The 25,064-nt window shown below is 41.3% G+C and overlaps 1 protein-coding gene across 3 annotated transcripts; it reads right to left on the bottom strand.

Moving 5' to 3' along the window:
• Positions 1-699: 699 nt before the first annotated feature.
• Positions 700-25,061, bottom strand: IQCB1 (IQ motif containing B1). Of its 3 annotated transcripts, XM_029959863.1 has the most exons (14): positions 24,804-25,061; positions 23,804-23,966; positions 21,991-22,120; positions 18,899-18,992; positions 17,731-17,830; positions 17,155-17,327; positions 14,500-14,612; positions 13,355-13,479; positions 8,355-8,497; positions 7,770-7,918; positions 7,179-7,307; positions 6,642-6,798; positions 5,359-5,588; positions 700-1,989 (listed from the first exon to the last, which is right to left on the bottom strand). In XM_029959863.1, the coding sequence occupies exons 1-13, from the start codon at positions 24,895-24,897 to the stop codon at positions 5,359-5,361; spliced, it is 1,800 nt and encodes a 599-aa protein (XP_029815723.1). In that variant the 5' UTR covers positions 24,898-25,061; the 3' UTR covers positions 700-1,989. The 3 variants fall into 3 exon arrangements, with proteins under 3 accessions (XP_029815723.1, XP_029815722.1, XP_029815724.1); XM_029959862.1 differs by lacking the exon at positions 700-1,989 and having other exon boundaries at positions 4,787-5,588; positions 24,804-25,060; XM_029959864.1 differs by lacking the exon at positions 700-1,989 and having other exon boundaries at positions 4,787-5,588; positions 13,355-13,464; positions 24,804-25,060.
• Between the last annotated feature and the right edge of the window lie 3 nt (positions 25,062-25,064).

Raw genomic sequence — 25,064 nt, 5'->3', positions numbered from 1 at the left:
CTCGGCTTTAGGGCGCTCGGCTCTGGGCGCCCGCCCTTCTCCCCAGCCCTGCGCCCCTCCTTCCCCAGCGTGCCGGGCAGTGCCGAGCCGGGCTTGGGTGAGCCCCCGGCTTCTTCTTACAGTGCTTGGGATCCCTCATTTTCCATGTCCAGTAGCTTTCCTTTAGACTGGCCACCTCGGGAGTCCCTATCTCCGGCCACAGATCGCGCGTTCTTTTGTCCTACAGCGCGCACGGCTCTGGTGACTTTCCTGACTATCTTCCTGCATCAGCCTCCACAGGCTCTTACACGTGACGGGCAGTCTCGCAGGAAACAGGGGAGCTGCTCTGAGAATAAAGCCAAGGCAGTGGTAATGCCTGCGCTTATCCCTATTCCTGGGCATAGGAATGAGTTGTATCCTGCATTTGCAACTATTTTAATTGACCATTCATTTTACGGATAACAGCAACAGCTTGAACGCCTCTTACCTTTCAGTCAGCAAGGACTCAGCAAATTAATGGTTGCTTTGATTGTTTCTAGGATTAAGTCCTGCAGTTCACTGGCTCTATTGTGTAATGCTAGAGTGAGGCCCAGCTCACTCTATTTGGGTCTTGTTACCCGACTTGTATGTGTGTGTGTGTTCATCTCATTCTGAACAGGCAGGTTCTGTATTGGTGAGACATGTTAAAAGGAGATCAGAATAGCTTGTATTCATAGGTTTTATTAAGAGATCCAGCACAGGTAATAACATTGCTTCTGTTTGAGGATGTAATTAGAGAAGAAATAAATTCTGCAGAGAAAAGTTGAATGTGGAGAGAAATAAATAGCATGGCAACCTTGAGCTCTTTCTGTGTGCTCAACATCTGATTATACAAATATTTTTTTCTTTCCAGGGCCTGTCAAACTCCAATTTCAGTTTAGTAGAATGGGATTTCAGTGGCACTGGTCTCACAGCATCCTCTACTGAAGGCTCTTAAATTACAAATGCAACAGTAAGCCTCATCTGAGAGAAGAAAAGACAGAAACAATATGTGCTCAAGGTCACAGAGGAGTTCTCCAGCACAACTGGGAAAAATTGCCAGAGTTGCGGTGTCCTGATCTTGGTCCTCACCTGCCAGACTTTGTCATTCTGTCCCAAGACAGCACCTGGAGTAAACCCAGCCCTACCTTCAGGGAGAGCAGGGGAGAGGGGATGTGAGGCACCTGTCCTTCAGTTCCCCTTGGTCAATCTGGACCCTTATATCACTCATGTAGTAAACAATCTATTAAAGGGTTCTTCACTGTACACAAGGATGCCTAGAGGATGACCTGGTGCTATTGTGCTGTAAAGAAGGACGATAAGGAGAACTTGGAGGCCTGTTTTGCAATGGTCTTTGCAGCTCCCCCTGCAAAGGGCTGCCTCCTTTTATGATGAAGGATAATTTATAAATAGCCCTGATTTCGCTACTTGGAGAAAGCTTTTGTTCCTCCCTATACTCGATATAGGTGATGCTCTGCAGTGGAGAGCAGATGTTTGTACCGGATTCTGCTCGCATGGAAATCGGCCGTAGAAGGCTCAGAGGCAAGGGGTGAAATAGCATCAGGGTTATCTCCTGTCCTCAGCTCAGAGCTCCTATTACAGCCAGTCTGAAAGGCCAGGAGACGCCCTTGGACTCAGCAGCACAGTCTTGAGCGCATGCCTGTGTCTCTGCTGGAGATGAGCATCCTGTTGTTTGCAGAGTCCAGTTACAGCTACAGCTGAAAAAAAACCCTGTCTGCATAAACAGGAATTTTCCTCAATTTCAGGAGCCAGCAGAGGATACCGCCTTGTCTCTCTCTCTGAAAGGGCTGAGTAATTCTTTGTTTGTTTTGTTCCTTTGCTGCCTTCTGCCAGCTCCATGACTTTGGTGGCACCTTTGGCAGAAGAACAGTCACTGTCCCTTCCATTTTATCCATATCCACCAGAGGATTTTGTTTTCCAGATTGTCTGCTGCTGCTGAAGCTGTAGCAATAACACTCCTGTATAGCTTTACTTAAGGGAGGGAAGAAACAAAACCACATGACAAATTGGTCCAATTTATCACAGCAACAGAAACCTGCAATTCAGCTGAATCGCCCCCACAGGCCAGCTGAGACAGCCATCAGTATTTAAGGACCTGAGTGACACTGCCTGAGCAGCTCCAGCTCCGCCTCTGCCCCTCCTCTCATCACAGGTACCCCCAGGTGTGTCACTCCACTGGTGTGGAGGGCACTCCCACACTTCCCCTGGGTGACCAGGGTCTGTCTTCAGCCTACTGGGGAAGGCCTGCTCACTACCCACAGGGGCACAGCCCAGACCTGCTGGGCACAACAGAACTCTGCCCCTTTTTCCTACTTGGCTTGACCACCTGTGCTGCATGTTTATGTCCAAGTAACAGCTCCAAATTTTCTGGGCATGCCTGTGGCACACAGGGAAGTGGGAGCAGGACTGGTCCCATCTCAGTTCACAGTCTCTCCTCCAGTCTTTTTTTTTTTTTTTTTTGGGTGACTGTATAACCCAGAGAGGATTGTTCACCTCATAGCAAGCTGGAGATGGCTTCTGTTCAGCTGTCTATACCTGTTCCTGTTATTCAGGCAGGAGTATTTTATTCCAGAAAGAGCTGCAGTGAAATAAAATGCTAGCAATATGTCCTGCCTATGGTGCACGTGGTGCAGGACTTGAAAAGAGCATGAATCAAGCTATGCCAAATTCCTCCCAGCAAGGGAGTCTGGAGATCTCTTTTGCTGGGCTCAGGCTCCAAGATGGCCACAGCAACTGGCATTTGAGAACATCTCCCAGCTCTACCTCAGCATGTAGTGGCTCCGTTCTGGCTTGTTCTGCCTGGAACAGTAACAGGAACAAGTGACAGGTTATACAGTTACATATGGCCATAAGCACATTCCCTCATGGCTCTTGTGTCTCTGTTTACCTGGTCTGTAAAGTGGAGGTGACTGCAATATCCTGGTGGCAAGCACAAAGTAAAACAAGGCATTTTTGTCAGGGCCATGGTGGGGCAGAGGAGTTTGGACTGCTGGATCAGCAACTTTATTTCCTTCAGCAAGACAGCACCTTCTACTAGGCTCTCTGTTCACTTAAAACCCCTCATTATCTAGCAAACTGCACATTCTAAAATGGGACTTCATTATCCACTCCAATGGCAGTGAGTGGCAGAGGTCATTAAATAATGTCTTTTTGGTAAGATGGCTCTGTAATTCACTTTGTATTTAACACTGGCCATGGGGGGTCAGGTCTTTTTGTAAGATACATTCAGCAAAGCCCCTTGGCAACCATCTCCCTGCTCTAAGGAGGTGATTAGGAATAAACAGAATAGCAGCGGCTGCTCTGTCAAAATAGTTTTGGGCAGAGGGGACAGTGATGTATACAGAGGACTCAGGTATTTAGGAGGGAACAGCTGGCCTGCTGCAGTGCATCCATCCAGAGATGCTGGGCCTTTTCCAGCTGCTGGGGGACAGTTTCCATCCCCTGGAGTGCTTGGTGACTGCCCTGTGGTTGTAGGGCACCTGTCCTGTTATGGGCACGGCTTAAAACTAACATCAGAGTTGTGCAGAACAAAATGTAACTCAACAGACACATGCGAGTGCCCTAGCAAACACCTAATGGATTGTTCCACCATTTAACTCTCCAAGAAAGGAATCATGAGCCAATTCAAGTGCATTCCAAATCGCAGTTCTTTTCAAAAAATTAACAGAACCCAGCTCTTCCTCCTGGCAGCTGTCCAGTTATTAATTTCAACGTATCAGCTGCAACTGAACGGGCTTGGGCTTCTGCCCACTATTTCTATTTATTTGTTTTCCATTCATCTCCACTGAAATTAAAACTCAAAGCCATCTAGAGAGAATGGAAAACAAACATGCTGAAACAATATTGCTGCCCACATAAAACCACAGAAATCACCGCACTTTTTCCTCCTCTGCGGTGAGGTAAGATCTAATTTTTAAGAATCTCTGTGCCTCTTACCTGAAAAATAGTGCAGGCACGGAATGCCCCCAGCACACAGCATGGGGAATAAACAAGAGGAGTTAGAGATATACATATAGCAATATACACACCTGCAGGGCTGTGATCTTATTGACACCACAGAGAAGGGAGGGATGGCTTCTCTGACTGGACTCTTGGAATGGAAGGATACAGGCTCCCTAGGAAGGACAGGCATGGGAGACAAGGTGGAGTTGTTGCCTTCTATGTCAATGACCAGCTGGAGTGCATGGAGCTCTGGAGATGGGTGAGGAGCTGACAGAGTTTATGGGTCAGGATTAAAGGGATGGCAGGGACATTACAGCGGTGGTCTGCTACAGGCTGCCCCAAGAGGAAAACCAGACAGATAGGAACAGCCTCACATTCACAAGCCCTGGTCCTCATGGGGTGCTTAAACCACCTCGATACCTGTTAGAGGGACAACACAGCAGGGGACAAGCAATCCAGGAGGTTCCTGAATGCATTGATGATAACTTCCTTCTCCAAGAGATAGAGGAGACAACAAGGAGAGGTGTAGTGCTGTAGCTTCTTCTCACCAACAAGGAGGGGCTGGTAAGGAATGGATCTCATGGGCAGTCTTGGCTGCAGTGACCATGAAATGGTGGATTTCAAGATCCTAAGGCTGGCAAGGGGGGTGCATAGCAAGCTCACTACCCTGGACTTTAGGAGAGCAGACTGACCTCTTGATGACCTGCATGGTAGAGTACCATGGAATAAAGCCCTGGAGGGAAGATGAGACCAAGAAAGCTGGTTAATATTCAAGGATCACCTTCTTCTCCAAGCTCAGGAGCAACGCATCCCAACAAAAAGGAAGTCAGACAAAAAACACCAGGAGGCCTTCATGGATGAAAATGAAACTCCTGCACAGACTCAAATAAAAGGGAGCTTACAGACAGTGGAAGCAAGGACAGGTAGCCTGGGAGGCATACAGAGAAAGCACCCAGTCTACCTCGTGCTTGTTTGATTTTGTATTGGTGTCTTGTTTTGTTCTGAACCCATCTTTATTTCAAAGCACATGACTTGATAAAAATGTTTTTCTATAAAAGCCCAGGCTTTTCCAATGTCCTGATTTTTTATGCATCCCAGTGTGAATAAGAACTGAAAAGACAAAATTTATAAACTTACCTTTAAAGTGATACAAATTACAAAATATTTACAACTACATTTACAACTACAGTATTTAAATCCTATTTGCAACAAGATCAGTAGGATCCAACTGTTGATGTACAGGAAGGGATTCTTTCCAAGATAAGTAAAATACACTAAAATGAGGTTTTGGTATTTTTCAGTCTTTTTCAAATGTTTTCCTTCCTTAAAAACACACAAAAGTAAGTGCATAGTACAAGGTATGAGTCTGGTGGAATATGGAATTCTTCAGCTTGTTACCTATAAAGATTTTCTTCCACCAATAAAGAGAGTTTCCAGTTCTGTATTTAGGGCCTCGTCAGGAATTACATCATCCTCCATAAACTCATCTCCAAGCTTTTTCCACCATGGCCAGCGAGTGTATTTCAGCATAGTGTTGTGGGATTGTCTTGCCTTGGTAGCTACAGGGACTGATCGACTCACAAAGACACCAATGTCTTTTTCTGTGGTCTCTGCTAACCCTGGAGCATCTGTAAAAACAAGGAGAAGAGTTTTTTATATTTTGTTTGTGGCTTTATGAGTATTTCAAACAAAAAGAGGAGCACTACCCTCCCACTTCCCACTGTCCTAGGTCATCCCTTTTCCCATGCTGGCATTGCAATTTTATGACTGCATGATAAATCTGATTGGAGAGGTGATCCAAATAAAGGCTAATCCAAAAAAATAAATACATAATGGGGTAGAAAGAAGAAGGGGGAAAGCAGGACTACTTCTTTTAGGTGCAGTGGTGGCATCCACCAAAATGACTTCTTGGGTAAGTATGACCTAAGAGGATCTCCTGGTCACTACTGCTGGATCAGTGCTCCTGGCACAGGGTGACATCAGCAGGGTGTTTCCACTGCTCTGGCACAGCAGCACTGAGAATTCCCTGCCTGGGGGACCCAGCACAGTGTAAGAGTGTGTTGCTGATTTGCCTGCTCAGGGAGCAATGAGCTGCAGTGACACAGCACATGACAGACTAAATAATGGAATTCAGTAACGTGCTGAATTCTACCCGGCTTGGGTGCTCTCTGGTGGCTGCAGTTTGCTACTCTTGCTCCTTCACTCTGGGCCACTTGTCTGGAATTAAGATATCACATTAGTGAATTCTGTTTCACATAAAGCCAGGCCAGAGAAAATGAAAACATGATTCGGAATTCATAGCTCAAAGATTTCCTTCTTTATCTGGAAGGGGTTAGAGGACTTCAACCAGCAGCTTACTTACAACACAAGAAAACAAAACAAAGCAAAACAAATGTAGAGGAATAGGTTGTGTGAGATTCCCTTCTTAGAAATTTTAATGCCTTTTACAGGCCCATTGCTTGTAGAAGAATAAGATACTCCTTGAAAAGCAGGTGTACTTAACCTACAGCAACACTTGGATAATCTTTAACAAAGCCTGAATCTCAAGATAAGGCATATGGCAAAGGAAGAAAGATCTTTCAGTTTTGAAATGAGGCTTTACCACTGCTCACTCTAATTTTCCATCTAAATTGGTTTAATCCAAATGGTAATCAAAACTATGATCACAGGCAGTCACATACTCATTAGCAGCTCCACATCAGTGTTGACCTGAGCCAGTAATGTCTCTCTCCTCTGCACTGCTCTCTGATCCAGCCTGCTCCTCAACAGGAACTGTGCCAGCTTTTCCTGAGCCCGCATATGTAATTCTTTACTCATTTCTTCTGACATTTGGGAAGCCTGGAGGAAAGTAACAGTTTGTTACCATTAGGAGCTGGTTATTTTAAATCTTCTGGGGGTAGAATAATGCCTGAACAAGGAATGCAAATGCTGTTCTTAATTGTTAACTTAATAATTTTGCTTCCTCTGCAACTATCTCCGAAGTTATCCTGCATCAAATATATAAATTTTCCAATTACAGTTTGCTTTGACACTTTTTATTAGATTAATGGTTAAAATCCCCAATATCCTGCTGCCTTGCAGTCAAACAAGCAGAGTTAACACACACATACCTCACATGGATTATCTTGATCAGAATTTATGATGCTGAGTTTATTTCATCCCTAGAGTATTTTATGTTGCATCATTAATGCAAATTATGAAATGACTAAGAAACAGACCGGATGCAATTTGATGTAGTCATCCACCTTCTGTTGCAAAGCTAGTCTCTGCTCATCAGTCAGTCCCTTGGGTTCTTTCCAAGGAGAGAGAGGTCTCCTCCTTCTTCTTTTTTCCAAGAATTTACAAGCCTTTGTAAAGAACATATGAGAATATGACAATCACAGACAAGAAGTTTGTCTTCTCACTTTGTTTGTAATCAATCAGTGAAAGAAAAATATTTCCATAATGCATTGTTAAAGCCTAAATGCAGCTATGATGCTGAAAAGACAACATACAAGGTCAGCATGAACACTAAATAGTAAGTAACAACACTCATAATAAGTCACTGACTCATCTGTAGTGTGGTGACATTCCAACCTTAGGTTTTGAAGTAGCAGCTCTTACATTTAAGTTACAAAACTGTATTAGGATTTGTAACCTATGCAAGGTTTAACCCTTCTAAGCAACTTGTGGCTCTAGACTATCATCTGCTGAGTAATTTTTTGATAACTTATGGCTACATTGACAGTAAGACAATAAACAGTTTTGTGAGGCACCACAATAATCCACTCAGTCCTATCTAATGCTAGAACAAAAGTATACATACTTACTGTTCTCTGAATGATGACAGCTGCTTTATACTCCTTAAGAGATTGTTTCTGTTGATGAAAAATTTTTCTTGCTCTATACCCTCGCCAGAATCTCTGGATAGTTAATGCTGATTTATCCTCCATTTCCTCCATGTATTTATTTACCTGACCTACAAATGTAACAAAAATCCAGTTACAAGACTGTGAGTTAGGATCTCTTAACAATTTACATTGTTAATCCTCAAACTAGATAGTACCAAAGCAGCTTGTACCAAAGCAGCTTGTGTGCTCTCAGTTAAAAACCCCTCTTCCCCAAGGTCCACTAGCTGTGGGTCACGTCTTGCAGACTTGTAGCTGCAATGGAGCTTTGTAACACAAGAAAACGGGCTCTCCCTTTCTCCTGCACCATTCTGAAGGCAGCAGATCTTGATCAGTAGTTACTGAGCCCTGGGGGAATTAGCATGTTCTCTTTCAGATAATTGGGTCAGGAGAAGAGACAGTAAGACTACAGTGCAAACAGACGTGCAAGATTAGGACATATATTTGGGGAAACTGGAGGAGTCCCAGATAGTTTAATCTTCTGCTGTAGTTTAATATAAATCATACTGGCATGGACTCTTTCCAGTAAGGCCAGCTGTCGTTCATGGAAGAGTCTCATGGCTCTCTGTCTCTGAAGTTGCATTTGCAGTTTTAGAGCCTCATCTTCCTTCTGTTTTGCTAAGTGTTGCAGCTCCTGTTCCCGTTTAGCTCTGCAATACACAAGTACATTAACAATTACCTTAAGCTGTACATTTCTTTAAAGTACCTCTCTTTCTCTTTGTGTTAAATAGTCCAGCGCTGAGAAAGGAAATCCACAAAATAATCTGCTACCCCAGCTGCTGGCTGCAGAACCACACCAAGCAACGAAAAGTCACCTTCAAATTAGCCACAAATCTCTTATACCTACAAAAAACTCTGAGCCTATGAAATCAAAGGATAAAATTTTAGTTAGGATAAAGTTCTAAGGACCCTGAAAGGAGCAATGCTCCATGTGGGACATTCACAGCCAGCACAAACTGGAAAAATAATTTTGTTTCCATCATCTAGGGAAGAAGTAAAGCAACATTAGCCATCTGCTCCAGTATGCATCTTTTCCAGTCCATCCATCAGCATGCATGGCACCTGCTTCTTATAATACATACTACTATTTTTCTACTGACTGCAGGAGCAGATCAGAATGTTGGCTGTCAAGCCTCACTTCTTAAATCTGGAGCGATTTTTTTCTCCAGGAAATACAGACTGACATTTTCTCCATCAACTTTGTTAACAGAACACTAGGAAAGAATTTTCTTGCAAATTCTTCCTGATCTGTACTAGATTTGATGTTAAGATGTTGCCCTGCTGTGCCTGGCACTGGAAAAGACTCAGCAGATGTTTCACAGATGAGACAACTGAAAACTCTGCAACTGGCCCTGGAGTGTTTAAGCTAAAAATAGCCTGTACATCAATTATATATATACTAACATATCAATACAGAGACTAATACATAAATACTGGATATATTAATGTATCAATACTAATAATTACTGAGACCACTTCAACATGGTCTCTGTGAAGTATGAAAGAGGAGGTGTGAGCTAGGACTCCCCTTCACTGCCCCTTCTCATCCCAATGGATCCGACCTCATTAGCAGCTTAATGCCTGAGACTTTATGAGTTTACCCCAAAACGAGGTAACAATGTGACTTCTCTGTCCCTACTGCAGCAAAATCACTTGCCCACTCAGAACCCAAGTACCCCAACTAGGCCCACAGCCCTGAGTTCTGCTCTCCTCGAGCACTTTTCCAGGGACATCGAAAGAAGTGCTTTAAGCATTAGGAAAGAAAACCAATGGACGAAGCACAGGTACAAGGGAGGCCTGAAAGGAGAAAAAAAGCCAGTAGACTAGAACTAATGTACAGCAATTTTGGTATTGCTGCATGTCATATCTTTAGGCTCACACTACTGTTGAGATAATTGTGTGTTTCTCATCACTAGTGTAAATTGAGGTGCAATTTTTCCACCAACCACACTTTCTCTCAGTCTCCATAACTGGGTGGGGAAAGATGGGATGGCAGCTGTCGTGTAAAAGAGATGCTCTGGATTTAAAGATCTGACCCTAACTGAAAAGCCTCCACCACAACCTGACACACCATAATCCCTCTACAACTGTAACAAAGACTTGAAGTGTGCCCACACACCAACCTACAGAGACAGATCATGATACATGTGATTACATCAGAATGGTTTCAAGGAAACTAGAGGTTTTCAGCCCATGCATTTCTGCAAATTAGAGCTGTAAATCTTCACATTTTTAATCCAGGAAATTAAGGTTTTAATCCAAATATTATATTTCTACAGTAAATAAAGTTACAGCATCAAACAGGACTTTTGATGGCATTTTCTTGATAAAACTATTAATATTTTCCCCATGGATTTTTATCAGCCTCATTAGGTTGAAAACTACAAGAATATTTAATGAACTTTTCAGATGCACCTTTCTGAAACTACCAATAGTGTCTGTCAGGTATTTAAATGTTTCTTTGGTACTGATTCTTTCCTATGTAGTCTGCAAAACACATGCTCTTCTTCATTCTCTGTTCCTCCTAATGAAAAGATGCATTTGCTTGCACAAGAGCACACTGTGACAGGGAAATGCCTCTGAACAGAAGTAAAACGTACACAGAGTAAGATCCAAACTTCCTTCAGCAGTTCATGGCAGAGATCAGCCTTGCTCTGATCATCTCTTTATATATATAAAATGGTTTCATTTTTCCTGCATAATTAACACAAATTCTTGCCATTTTAAGAGTCTTACAACTAGCTACATAACAGTGAACTAACTTCAAGGACAGATTACAGGCTTTAATATTCACTGGGGAGACATTTCTGAAACCATAGTTTCAGAAGTTTATAACTTGCAGAGTTTAAATCTTCCACTGCAGCTGCAGGTGAGCCAAGTTTGGAGTTTCAGCCTCTGCAGTATTTAACCACACTTGTTCTAAAATAAATCTGTGAACATAACCAGAACTTGACTGTTAAAAATTAAAAAGTCCTCTTGAAGGTTCTTCCAAAGTCATGCTTGCAGTATTCCAAACACTATTTTTCAGCATAATGCTAGCAGCAGTTTTGACCCAGACAGAAGAAAACCAACACTGGAGCTGCACAGTTACTCTATTTGCTCAGTACACTGGGACTGACTGAGCCATGAACACACAACCTTAAGGATATTAATAATTTTCCATTCCTCTCAATATTAAACAAACACTTTCAAAAGTCCATTTAAATGATTCAAGAACTACTTAAGAGGCACACACTAATGCTTGCAATATTGAAAATACGACACAAGGGAGTCAAGCAGCTTGTTGATTGCTGATAGCCTTGTCACACTTTCCCTTCTGCTTTACCATGTCTTGGTCCAACATTCAAATTTCCTGGGCTATGAGTTTGGCTTGCAGGCTTGCAAGGTGCCTGATGAGAGCAGGAATATTGGCTTGAAGTGTATGGTGGAGTGAAAAGGAGCAACAAGGTGTCATTCTTGGTGTTTCAGTACAAAAGCTGCAGTGACTAGTGGCCCTCAGCAAACACACTATGTGCCCCTGCAAATCTTCCAAAAGTTAAAGAGTACACCTCAGATAATCCAATATCTTCTTAATGCCAATCTAGACAACAACAAATCATAACTGTTTGTTTTCTATCACCTTGGTCACAATGCAATGTAATTTGACATTCATATCTTGGTATAGTTTTGACATGGCAATGCTCAACGGGTGCAAAAAAAGTTTGAAAAAGACTCTGCTGTAGAGTCTGAACTTGATTTAGATCCGTTAACCTATATTAAATTCTCACTAAATTTCTCAAAAGAGTTAGCCTAACATGTGCTAACATTACTGCTGAAATCTTACTTCAAGTGAGACAAGCATTATTTACACAGCTTCATTCTTCTGTGCTGCTCCAAGGCAGAGGATACTATCTAGGTCACTGAAACTACTCCACTTCCAAGAGTCAAAGATTTCAAAAATTAATGAAGAACAAGGTCTTGCAATCACCATACTGAGCAAGCACTATGGGCTTTTGTTTCTGCAGCACTCTGGCATGTGGAAACTCTGGGACAGCTTCACATATAATTTACAGTGCAATTTTGTGTCAAGCTAACCGTGAATCAGTTAACTGTTCTACCACCAGTACATCATCTTCTAGTGCTATTTAGTGCAATCCCATGCTACAGTGTGCCACACTTTCAGTTTTCCATATGCCACGAATTTTTACATAGAAAACATAAAAGCATCACAGAAGTAAGTTTTTTCATGGAGAAGTCTGGCAGCTGGGAAAGGGACAGTTGGAGATTTTGGCACCAGAAGTGGCAGTTTGGTACTGCTGGAAAAGCACATTGTTTGGATGTTTCTGCTGAAAGAATCTGTAGTGAAACAGCTCATATTGGCATTACATTACCTTTATGTTTTAGAAATAGCAGCTGACTGGAAAAAGCCATCTTCAAGATGAAGGAATACTTGGTCAGCCCAAACTCAGGGCCTGCGATATGGAAACAAACTCTCAGGGAAGGTATTTCCAGCAAGGATGGGAAGGGGAATGGGAATAGTGAGCACAGATTTATCACAGGCAAATCATGTTTGACCAGCTAGATCGCACTCTGTGATGAGATGACTGGCTCTGTGGATGAGGGGAGAGCACTGGATGTCATTGTCCTTGACTTTATCAAAGCTGTCATCACAATCTCCCATGCAGGGCAGGGCTGGCACTCAGAGAAACCTCCACAAACACATAAAATGGGTCAACAGAAACCACATGAAGTTTAAATGGGAAGTTCTACACCTGGTACCAAACAACCTCATGAATCAGTACAAGCTGGGCACTGACTACCTGGGCAGCAGATCCAGTGAAAAGGACCTGGGGTTCCTGGTGGGATTACAGGCTGAACACGAGCCAGGAGCATGCCCTTGCAGGGCATACTGGGCTGCACTAGCACAAGCAGAGGCAGCAATCAAAGCTGATTATTTGGCTTTACTCAGCACTCTCGAGGGCATATCTGCAATACTGGTCACACTCTACTGGGACCCCCAGTGGTAGACAAGATACTGACAAAAGGGAGGGATAGACACTGTCCAAACAGAGACAATCAGGGCTATGGAAGGTAGGATATACAAGGACAGGTAAGGTTTATTTAGCCAAAAGGAAAGCAAATCTAATTTCTGTCTTCCATTTCCTAAGTGTTATAGAGCAGACACAGCCAGATCATGGAAGTGGTCAGAAAAAGGACGGGAGGCAGTGGTAAGGAGTGCAACAAGGAAATTCCCACTGGCTGTAATGGAAGAATTCTTCACAAGGCAAATCATCCAGCACCAGGAAAGTGGCCAAGTGAAATGGTGGGATCTCCACCCTTGGAGACCTCCAGAACTGGATATGGCCCTGAGCAGACAGATTCTATTTTGAGGCTGGGCCTATTTCAACCAGGACATTGAATTAGATGACCTGAATTTTTCCTGTCAGTCTGTGAACTGAGAAAACCCAACCCAAACCTTCTTACTAGACTCTACTCCTTATTGTTTTTCACAAAGCCATAGTGTTTACCTGAAGCTTCTCTGTAATGTGGTCACTGCTTGGGGTAGCTTTTTCAGCCTTCTCCTTGTCTGAAATCCCCTCCACGTAGCCTGGATTATACATGCTGCTTGATGCTGCTTCTGAAATAAAACAGTCTGTAGAATATTTTCTATGCATAAAAATTATGCTTCCGTAATTGGACAATGTCAACATTTGGCTAAAACCCACCAGTTTTCAAATGCATCAAATTCACTATTTGTACAGCTTGGGGAATTTAAGGTCTCGTAAGATAGTTATTATCACAAACCCCATATTTGCCCCACAGGCAGCTCATCTGATCCCCTGTATTGATGCTTTCTGTGGCAAACAAATGAATCTACAGAACAAATATATATATAATCAATGTTAGAAATTTGCCTTTAAAACATCTGAAGCACTTGGCATTTCAAATGGTGATTCAATCAAAACACCTACTCTAGAGAGGACAGAAAGACAAGTTTGGAGAATTAGCGACAGGAAAAATGTTACAATTGTAGTATGATCAGAAGTCACTGAAACGCAAACATGAAAAAGAAAATCAATTCTATTCTTAAACGAATTTAAAAAAAAAAAAACACAAACCAACCCAAACACAAACCACCTTGCTCTGTTGCAGATGAAAGCAAATCTCTACAAACACAACTCTGATTTCTTTAAAGTATTGTCTCTGAGAAACCTGCATGTAAAATTTTTTTAAGAAGCTCATAAAATACGTCATCCCTTTTATTGGGAACACAGCCCAGGTGGTGTTCTTACTGCATATTTTCTCTATATGACTTAATTCTATGTGAATGCTGCTTAGAATTCAGAGATCTAAATTTGTAACACCGACATGAGAAAAGCAGACACAGTTATTTTTATTTTATGATTAGGAAAAAAATTAATTCTTTTTCCCCTACAATTGTATTGAAATCTATGGTGAATCTACAAAGAAAGTCAATCTCTCGAGTCATAGTCCCATATCCTATTAATAAGAAATTTCTTGATGTTTTAAAAAAAAAAAATAATGAAATTTAAAAATCCATAGTGAGAAATTGAAAAGTGTCATGGAAGCGATAGAGTAAATCCATTCTAAACATATACAAATCACATATAACTAGGATTTCACATAAAAAAGTCTAATCAAACTTTATCACCTGCATTTCTCCTTTTCCACTGGATTTTTCCAAATATAGCATGTCCAAGAGCTGATTGAGCTTCCTGTCAAATCCTTTGCCAGTCCACTGTTTATTTAAAAGCCCTTTTAATCCTAAGGGAAAGAGCAACAGCATGTGATAGCAGTAGGTGAATGTTTCTTTTCAGGATTTCAAAGTAACGAACTGGAGTCAACAAATAAAATCTGATTCTATGTGCAAAGGAACACTAGAGCTGAACACTATTGGCTACCTTTGAGTTTCAATGCAGAATATTATCAAAGAATATCTGGTGTTCCAACCATCACAGAGAAGTATTATCCAGTGATTTTGTATGTCTGAATAAGTATTGTGTCTACATAATGGGCAGTTAAATTATCAGTGTACTTTCAGTGTCTTGACAGTAAGTCATTGTAAGGTACTAAAAGAATGTAAAGCACCACAAAAGTGCAGAGTGTTATTAGCACTATTTTCGTATTTTTCATAATAAAATTTATTTACTTACAACTGGAATTGTTCGATGTCTTATCTGCATAACACAGTCTGTGAGTACATGTGCATCCAATTCATGAGACCAAGTAGCTTTTTGGGTTTGCAGTAGCTAAAAATCACACTTGTGCTCCCCCCACAAGGCACACACACTCCCTGTGCAAGTACACAGTAACACATGCTAAAAGCTTTGTATCAGACAAATCCCAGAACCCAAGAGCTCTGAGGGGAGTTGCAGGAAAGAGGAAGGAGGGCAGGAAGTAGGCACATGTTTGACAGCCTCCTGAAGAACTGCAGATTCAAGTAACTTTTCCATCTTCAAATCATTGTAAGCATATTCATACACTAGGGAACTCCAACACTCATATATACAGGATCTGGATATGAAGCACCAAGTCCTCCATGCAAACAGAAATAGCACCTCTGTGGCACCCCATGCACCATTTTCAAAAGATGATAACAGTTAAACACTTGAGGAGACACAGGTGAGATTCTAAATGGAGTTAGTTGGTGCCCTAAGGCTGTCTACAAAAGCAAGTAGTCTGGCTACACAAGGCAGCTCCCTCACAGAAGTGCTGTGGGTCTGACAAAACCATTGGCCAGTCTCTGTACAGACTACACACCTGATGCACCTTCCAGCCACTGCCAGGGAGTACCTGGCATTTGCCTCTCAGACGTGTCAACCCATGCAGATAAAAAGACCAGGCCTTCCTGGAAACCTGATGTAAAGACTGTGCTAGTCTTGGGTTCAGGTGATGTCCTCACCTTGGGCAGGCTGCTTCCATTGGCAGAGCTTACACTGAAGCACCTCACACTGGCAATGGCTCTGAGCCACTGAGAAGCGAAGTGACTTCAGTGAGATGGCCAGATGGTGGAAAGCTGTGATGCTTTCTTTGTTGCTGTTATTTCTCAAACTATCTAAAGGATTCCAAATCTGAGTGAAAACTAACATAAGGATTCTAACTTTAAAAAAAAGTAGAGGAAAAAAGCAATTTTTTTTTCATTTCTTAGTGGAAAGACAAAATGCACAGAAGAGACATGAAGAGTTTCTAAATGACTGTGGTATATTGTGATTCTAGAGTAAAACAAAGCATCATCTTTTGATGGAGACTTGGACCTCTTCATACAAGCCAGCATTCTACAACTGGGATGATCAGACCATCACAACAGCTTCACAAGGATCCACAATGTGATACCAGCCTTAGGCTCATTATATTTAATTTCAAACCAAAAGGAAGCCCTCGCCTCTCAAGCAAAAGGGTAGCAAAGCTGCCCATCTGGTCCAGAAATCTTCCTGGCTGGTACTGCCTAATAAGTAATCAGCACAAGTGTAAAAAATTGAAATTGAACATTTTTGTCTACCAGTCCCATTTCTTACTGTCCTTGTCCTGAAAGGACTGAGGCTGCTCATGAGTAGTTTTGACCAACAACATAAAAGACCTGGTAAACATCAAAGCCTCTTCCTTATTCACCACAGGCATGACAGAGGACAAAAGGGCTTCCTGGAACTCCCTGCCAGGCTAGAGACAGAAACATTGAATGGGACACCTCATTAAAGAATGAACAACAGAGCAGATTATACAGATATGCAGCCTCCTCATCTAAAGGCATCAAGACAAAATGATAAACTCATTACATGAATTCTTGGAAAGAATTCATTCCAATTACTTGGATATCAAAAGACAGTCAGCTCCTCAATAACAGAACAGCATCTATCAGATGAGCAGACCTGTAACACCCAGGGTCAGAAGTTCACTTTGAGTAAAACTCAAAGCACAGTGGCAGATGTCTGACAGGGCTCTGACTGTGGCAGTACAGACACTCTGCTACTGGGATCCCTCAGTAACCAACCTGCACAGGGAAACAGGAAGAAGTAAAGCCCATCAAGCTGGAAGTGACAAACAACAGTTTTAAAAGACAAGTTACCACATGCAGAGTCCACAGAAGAAGATAAATCCAGGAAACAGAAAGGGGCACAGTATCTCAAACTACAACAAAAATGAACAGAAGAGAAGGAGAAAAAAAGCCCCAAAAGCAACACAGAACTGCAGTTTCCACCTGTACTGGATAGCTATTGAATCAAGATGGGAAACCTTCATCTTTGTATTCTCATAGTGACTTAACTCCTTGCAGAAGGCTGAGCCATGGGTCCCATGTATGTTTACAAACCTTTGTAGCGAGCTGTGAGTAACTGCACAAGCTGTTTGCTCAGCTTTGCCACCACCAACAGCAGTTTTGTGGCAGCACTTCCAACAGCAGGATTGGTGGTAGATGAAAGCTTATAAACAAGTTCATCCAAAATAGAGTGAAGGGTTGCTTTATCAACTTGAAGGAAGACAGAACTTGAAAAAGAAGAAAGGAAAAAAAAGGGGAAGGGGACAGAAGTGTTAATTAAAAAGCATGAGCTTTTTAACAGTGATTATTTTTAGATATGTCAGGCCATATAGCAAGCCAACATGCCCAGCTAGCTGGGCCAGCAACCTGATCCAGGCAGTACTACTGCTTCAATCAACCAATTCCCATTCTCTCAATTTAACCAGATAAAACCTCCAGCTTTCTACTTTTTTTATTTCTACAACAAAGACTAGGGAAAAAAAACCCAAACAAGAAAACAAAACAATTCTTGTATATGAATAATATATACATTAAATATATAATATATATATAAAATTTATTTTATCAAGTGGTAATGAATTGAGTTTAAAATTTATAATTCAGAAAAATAATTATATGAAAACAACTGACCTATTGATCCTCAAAATATTGTGTAAAACAGACATCATTATAATTGCTGTTTCAACATCATCTGTTATTAACAACTGCAGGAAGCAATCATTTTGCAGTACTGTAAAAAAGCCAAAAACAAGCAAACAAGAAATTACGCAATCAGAACCAGACATGAAAATACCCTAAACCAAATAAACTTCATTATGGAACACAAGCCATAACAAGTAAAACCAGATACTGTTTCTGGAACAAACTCCCTCATTTATAATTTTTACACTGGAACTTACTGAAATACGTAAACTACTTCAAGATCCAAAAAACATGATGAACCCTGTTTTTTCTGCCTTTGGATATCCCCCAGGCCCTGATGTTGCAATGGAATAAAAGCTTCAAAACCTTTTATGTTACACTAGTACCAGTTTCTTATTACAACAGCAGAATTATCACTGGGGCAACAATATCCAAAAAAGATAAGGACTTCAACCTTGACAGTTTGTTACACCAGGTTATTTAATCCAAGTCCACTGATGTCATTAAAGCACCATCTTTTTTATGACAGTGTATCACTGTCTACGTAGTCAGTAATTTTTCTGACCATGTGTGTTTTTAGTTACACATCTTATGATCCTTATGTTTTTGTTCTATACTAGAAGGAAAAACAAATTCTGCTTTTTAAAATCAGCATTATTAACATTGGGTTAATTGAAAGCTTATTTTGGTCAGAAATGTATAGTGAAGTTTCTTAGGTATTTGTAAAGTTTCCTGGTATGGCAAGAACTTCAGAAATCTGTTTCCAACTCTAACCACTCCTCAGGGCCAGCAATGTACTCTAGTCAAATTGCTGCATATTTTAATCACACACAGGAAAAGATCAACTGTCTCTTGTTGGGAAAAAAATTAATTTTAAAGGTATAGAATTACAATGGGAAATTGCAATTTCAGAATTAGGAGGAAGACACTTCTAATGTTTGTCTCTGGAAGACTAGAAGGGGAACTCTTGAGTATTTCCCTTTAGTGGATCTTTTCCATTTTAGATATTGCTGTTGAGCTGAATACTTTAAGAGACTGATTTACTATCTGCTTCAATATAGAAGACTAGGTGGATGCTAGCTTAAGAGTGATTCTTGATACCTGTAGTTGCCATAAATAAATGTTCAGGTGTTTTATAGGTTGACATTTCCCTTACCACATGCTGCTAGTTGAATATGCCCATCGAACAGCCAGCAGATGGCATTGGTTACTGTTTGGAACCAGTGTAAAAAATCTTGTTTTTCTTTATCCTAAACAGAAGAGAAGTAGGTAAAAACGTGTATGTATCTTCCGATGCCTTAAGCCCCTAATGTGTTTTTTTATTTTTCTCATATTGGTAAGCCTTATAAGTTTTATAAGTAGATTTTAAAAGCAGCAACCCTCCCTCCCTTGTCCCTTTCCCTTTCCCTACTGGATTCGGGGGTAGGAGTGATATAGGGAGCATAGAATGGGGTAAGAGGGTTAAGGAATGTGTAAACTAAAGGTGCTAGAGGGAAAGGGACAAGGGAGGGAGGGTTGCTGCTTTTAAAATCTACTTATAAAACTTATAAGGCTTACCAATATTAGAAAAATAAAAAAAAACATTAGGGGCTTAAGGTATCACTTCACTTAGGACTTCAGCTTGACGTAGTGGGAAGCTTTGTATGCCTTGGGAATTTGGAGACCAGAACTCTACCAAATTCCCAAATGAGGTCAGTGAAACTGTAGGAACGAGTCATAAAAAAACCCAACTTGTGAGTTCTTTGAGGTCAGAGATCAGAGATCAGTCAATAAGACCTTAACATACTAAAACAGTAAAAGCACCCATTTGTGAAAAATTCGTAACAAGGAGAGAAAAGTCTTGTTTACTTCTTAGAAAATATTTGATAGCAAAGGAGGGACAAGAAGACAAACAGTAGCTCAGCAAAAATGCATCACAGATTTAACGCACAAAGTGGGAAATACATTACTTAAGATTAAAGAAGAGGGGGAAAAAAAAAGGTACTAAGTGGCCAAGGACACAGTTAAAATGGAAAAGGTTCCCAAAAAACTGGTTTGGTGAAGCTTTAGAAGCACTTCATAGTTGGAGATCTGGGAGCAAACACCAAACCACTATTAAGTTGAAATTTGATCCCTTTGCCAAATAGAGACATTATGTGCCTGCCTGTGATAACAGTGGACTGGAAAAAAAACACAGAATCAATCACAGAATGGTTGGGATGGAAGGGACCTTAAAGATCATCTAGTTCCAACCCCCTTGTCATGGGCTGGGACACCTTCCACTAGACCAGGTTGCTCAGAGCCCCATCCAACCCAGCCCTGAACACTTTCAGGGACTGGGCATCCACAGCTTCTCTGGGCAACTTGTTCCAGTGTTTTATCACCTTGACAGTACATAATTTCTTCCCAACATCTAATGTGAACCTCCCTCTTTCAGTGTCACAGCCATCACCCCTTGTCCTGTCACTACATGCCCCTGTAAAAAGTCCCTCTCCAGCTTTCCTGTAGCCCCTTTAGGTGCTGGGAGGTAATATAAGGTCTCCTCAGGGACTTCTCTTCTTCATGCTGAACAACCTCCCATCTCTCTCAGCCTCTCTTCACAGAAGAGGTGCTCCAGCACTCTGCCATGACCAGAAGGAATTTAGGTTTTAACATGTGAATGCACATACAGATGCAGTCTAGAGTCTGTATTCCAGGTGTGAGCTACAGGCCACTGGAAATATAGAATCTTGGGGAAGGAGGGACTGCAAAGGAGCTTTTGATAGTACTACATCGCTGACAAATGTTGTTATAAAACATATGGCCTGATATCTCCCACATTACTTGAGCCTCCACAAATAAAACTATGGAAAGCCTAGTCTCTAGATCCGTGCTGTAAACCCCAGTCGTCAGTCAAAGTTTAACTTTGTATTTGATCCTTACTGACACGGAGAAATACAAAATAACAGTGATAAGTTAACATGTAATATTATCTGTTCTGTGTTTTGGCAACATGACAGTTTCTGAAAGCTATTTCAGTACTTCCCTTGACTTCAAAGACTTGTACAAAAAGCAAATGAGGGCAGAATAAACTACAAATCCCCATTGGTACAGTAGGATTTCCAAAATTCCACTGAGCAAGCACCAAGTCTGGGTGCCCAGTCACCTCTGAGACCACAAAGTTTAAAAGACAAAGTACTAATTACAATGAAGACTGCATTTGCATTCAAAAGAAATCTTTGCCCACAAGCATGACTCAAGTAGCATGTAGGCTGAGACATAATAAGAAAGTGTGGGGGAAATTACATATTGCGGATAAGACTTGAGTCTCCTGGGATGTCTTTCAGGACAGTGCTTCCTTCTTAAGAACCAAATGCACTTCTCAAGCATTGGACTAACAGAAAAGATGTTACTGATGCTTTCTGAGAATTGATTGTGCTGTCTATCAGAATACTTTGTAGGAAAACTTTGACTAAGTGCAAGAAGCCAGTGAGCCAAAAAATTAGATAATATGGGGAAACGGGAAACTGTCAGAATCCATGAGGTTGGTTATTTAAATTACTTGTGGGTTTCACTTGTTGAGCTTTTTTCTTCTGATTCTAGAACTCAGAATGCTTCAGAAGCATGAGGGAACCTAACTGGGCAAGCCCTTCTTCTCTGCAAAGAGGGGAGAGAAATGTGAGAAAGTGTCTAAATTTATAAATTCAAAAAGTCTGCCTTTAGCATTCCCAATGTGTAAGTTCAGAAGCGGTGAGCACTCTTGGAATTTTTTTGCCAATTTTACAGCAGAAATTCTATGGAAAAACAAACTTCAACAATTCTGATTTAAAATCTTAAGACTTCCTAAACCATTTTTTGTAAAACTGAATAAAAACAGTGGGAACTGAGTCGTTACAAAGGCTGACCTAATGATATGCAAAATTAAGACACTACCGTGACTGGGATGCTGCCTTCTGTAAGGCTTTTTCTCCCCTCTTATACTGCTTTCATTCTTCAATCCTACTTATAATTGCAATCCTTCCCTCTACCTTTAAAACCTGTGAAAAGTAGTAGACAAACTTTCTAAACAAGCCTATGGTAACAAACTGGCTTTGCACAAGTCATGGACCAAATGCTTCCCAATGACAGATTTCAGTTTCAAAGCTCCAAGGCATAAGAAAAACAACTGTGATTTCTGGAAAATAATTTTTTATAATACAGTGTCCCTAGAATAATATTCTACTTATTCAATACATGACCTTGGAAAGCTTACAGAAGTTCTCTGCTCTTTTAACTATGAAATTTAAATACCTTGATTGCTCGGATAAATCTCGCCTGCAAGCGTTTTCCCAAGACCAGCAGGTTGTCTATGGCTGAAGGAAGAAACTTCTCGTAAAATTCCTCAGGATCTTCTTTCATCTCTAGTCCTACACAACAATGACTGAAATGGAAAAAAAAAAAAAAAAAGAAGAAAAAACCATCAACCTGAATAGTCAAAGGCCTGTTTGAACAGCTTTGAATGAATGTCACGTCATCAGAGAAGAAATGCTTCACTGGCATGGGACAATTCACCACTGAACAACAGCTCACTGCTGTGACTGGCTCCAAGGTGGCTGCCTCCAAAAGAAGAGGAATCACTGGCAGGCTGGAGACCATACTACTACTTATTATGGCATTTCTCAGTTTAAAACATATCCAAGGCACTTTCTCCTTTGACTTCAAAGGATCTGTTCAGGCTTGTTCCGTATGCTAGGGAAGGGCTCTGATGGTCATGAAGAAGGAAAAAAAAAAAGGCAAAATAGATAAGTAGACAAAAAATTGATAAAGGAAGACTGATATGAAGGGGGTGCACATCAGGCAATGAAAATACGTACAAAACTCCCTATTATTTATCACAAAACCTTCAGCAACCCTGTCTAAAACCCTTTGCTAGCTGAGGAAGACATGTGGGCTAGAAATCAGTTCCTCAGATCTCAGCTCTTATTTTACTCACCGCAAACACATCGGTTGTTTCTGGAAGACTTTTTACAAGAAACTGCACGTTTTACAACCGGGAAGTTTCTCAGTTCTGCACTCAGCACAGATACCAGTGCAACAAAAGAGTCTTCATGATTTCTTACGAATTTTGCTTTCTGACATTTTATCCAGGCTTTGTTAGCATTTTAGGACTGCACAAATGTAAAGCTTTGTTTATCGAGGCCCTTGGAAAGCAAATTCTAGGCATGAAGCTGAGATTCATCCAGTTACAAAAGGACATTTTTACAGCTAGAATAAATTTCACTATTGTGTGCAAACTGAAATAGTTTATAGGGGATGATTTAAGTATCACACTACTCTAGTGATAAATCTTGCATTCTCTTACTGAAATTCCTTGCATTAAAAATTCATACTGCAGATACGGCATAAATAAGAGATGGTCGCCTAATTACTTCATGCCTTAGAATTTTGTTCCCTAGTTAAGCCAAAACCACATACAACTTGAGAAAAATTTAAAATGTATTATTTTTCCTAACATTTAAAATTGAGATTGGATCACTGTGGATTTGAGTTTAAAGTTTTCTTATTTACTAGCTATTAATTAAATTTAACAGTGCCATCCTCACAATGTCACTAAATGGGGTTATCTAGTTTATATGAACCCTGTCATCTATTACATTAAAAATAGTAAATAGGTACTTAAAATAGCTATATTAAATAGACACTTAAATATAGCCAAGCCAAGCTGTGAGTCAATCAGGTCAAAGATCTTTGCAAGATGAAATCTAAGCAAACAAGCCTTTTTAAATATCTACAATTCAAAATTAGCAATTACCGGATAAGAATTGTTGCACTGATGAGTACTGTCCACAAAAAAAGGGTAAAGCCAACACAAACCCTGTTCCCACCACACATTTTACCCAGCTCAGTGACACACAACGCGAATGAATTAAACAGGACCAATTAGGCTATGCCTGACCCCTCCGCTCTTGACTGCTCCCTGCACTTTAACCCTGGCCTTTTCTGAACAGCGAGCCTTGTTCTGGATGGGAGCCAATGTATTGCAGCTTGAAAAGAAAAAGAGCAAGATGAAAGGACTGAAAGAAAACTAGAAGAAAACTTCTTAGCTTGTTTTTTTTTTTTTTACCTTAGTATCTCTGCTAGCTGGGCAGCGGTGGCCCAGCCTCCCCGCAGTCGAGAGTGGTCTTGCCTAAGGACCAGCAAGCAGTACTGAGTAAGACCATAATCATATATATCTTGCTTAATTTTTTTTGATTCTTCACTTCCCAAGGAAGGGCTACTTAAAACTCCTGTGAGATGAAAGCAGGAGAGAGACAAAGATGAGCATAAGATTCTGATGTGCAAGATTTTTTTTTTATTTTACTAAAACATAAGGAGAGTATATGCACACAGAGCCAGGATTAAAGTAGTTGTAAGAGTGCTAACAACTTCATAAAGTATTTTGTCAGCATTTTTTGCTCCTGCAGCTACAAACCATTTGTAAGATTATATGACAATCGGGAAGGATCGCTAAACTTAGGTTGCCATTTTCTCTCTACACATTTAGTAGCAAAACATACATTACCTGGGATATGGCCCATTTGTATGAATTTCCTGAGCCACATAAAACCACAACCACTGGGAAACATATAGCTTCCTTATAATTACATCCCAATTTAGAACAGGACCTGACTTGTTCCAACCATTCCTAAGAGCAGTGGCTGTGTGGCAGAAGGGGAGGCAGGGGAGTCACACAGGAGCTCATGATTACACTTCTGTGTTAAGACTTAAACACTGAATACTAAGGACCACTCTGGCTCTCTGCCTAAAATCACTGGGAGAAATGATTTGACCAAGTATAAGATTCCTGCCCGCATCAGCAGGACAAGGGCCCACATCATCGGGGTGACAGCTGAGAGGCAGGAAAAACTCCTGTCCATTTGCTCCCCAGCTCCTCCTCCTTACTGTTGCCAAGCCAAACGCCACTCAATGTCACTCTCAGGAAAAGCTGCATTGTCAACCTTACAGAGTCTCCAGCCATGCTAGAAATATTCAGAAAAACCTTCAGTATTTAAGGAGGCAGAAGAGAGAAGGACTGTCCATAGCTCGCCAGCCCATCCTTTTATTTTAGGAAAGGTATTAATTACCCTTTAACTTCAGCAGCAGCAGGGGGATGTCCTGTTCCCCGCTCTCAGTGACCTGAGCAGCCAAGGCCAGAACCTGGGGGTCCGCAGCTGCCATGGGGAGCAGCCACAGGCGCACACCACCAGCGATTACAGCCTCTTTCCTCCCTAATTGTGGCGGTGCAGGCGCGGGGTCTTTACGCCACTACCTCCATCCCACCTCCAGCTCCTGCACCACCGGCTGGAAGCCTCGGGCCGCCCGTCTCCCCTGGGGAAGGAAACAAA

The sequence above is a fragment of the Manacus vitellinus genome, unplaced genomic scaffold (assembly GCF_001715985.3).
Source record: "Manacus vitellinus isolate BGI_N305 unplaced genomic scaffold, ASM171598v3 scaffold_22_pilon, whole genome shotgun sequence".
NCBI lineage: Eukaryota > Metazoa > Chordata > Aves > Passeriformes > Pipridae > Manacus > Manacus vitellinus.
This window is presented reverse-complemented; position numbering and strand designations above follow the sequence as displayed.

What these genes read in the sequence shown, in the direction of transcription:
- IQCB1 (XM_029959863.1), bottom strand. Translation starts at nt 24,897, where the DNA reads ATGGCAGCTGCGGACCCCCAGGTTCTGGCCTTGGCTGCTCAGGTCACT. An exon ending in TATTCAACTAGCAGCATGTG is followed by an intron (nt 17,831 to 18,898) that starts GTAAGGGAAATG and finishes GCTTTTTTACAG; the next exon opens with TACTGCAAAATGATTGCTTC. An exon ending in AATATTTTGAGGATCAATAG is followed by an intron (nt 17,328 to 17,730) that starts GTCAGTTGTTTT and finishes TTCTTTTTCAAG; the next exon opens with TTCTGTCTTCCTTCAAGTTG.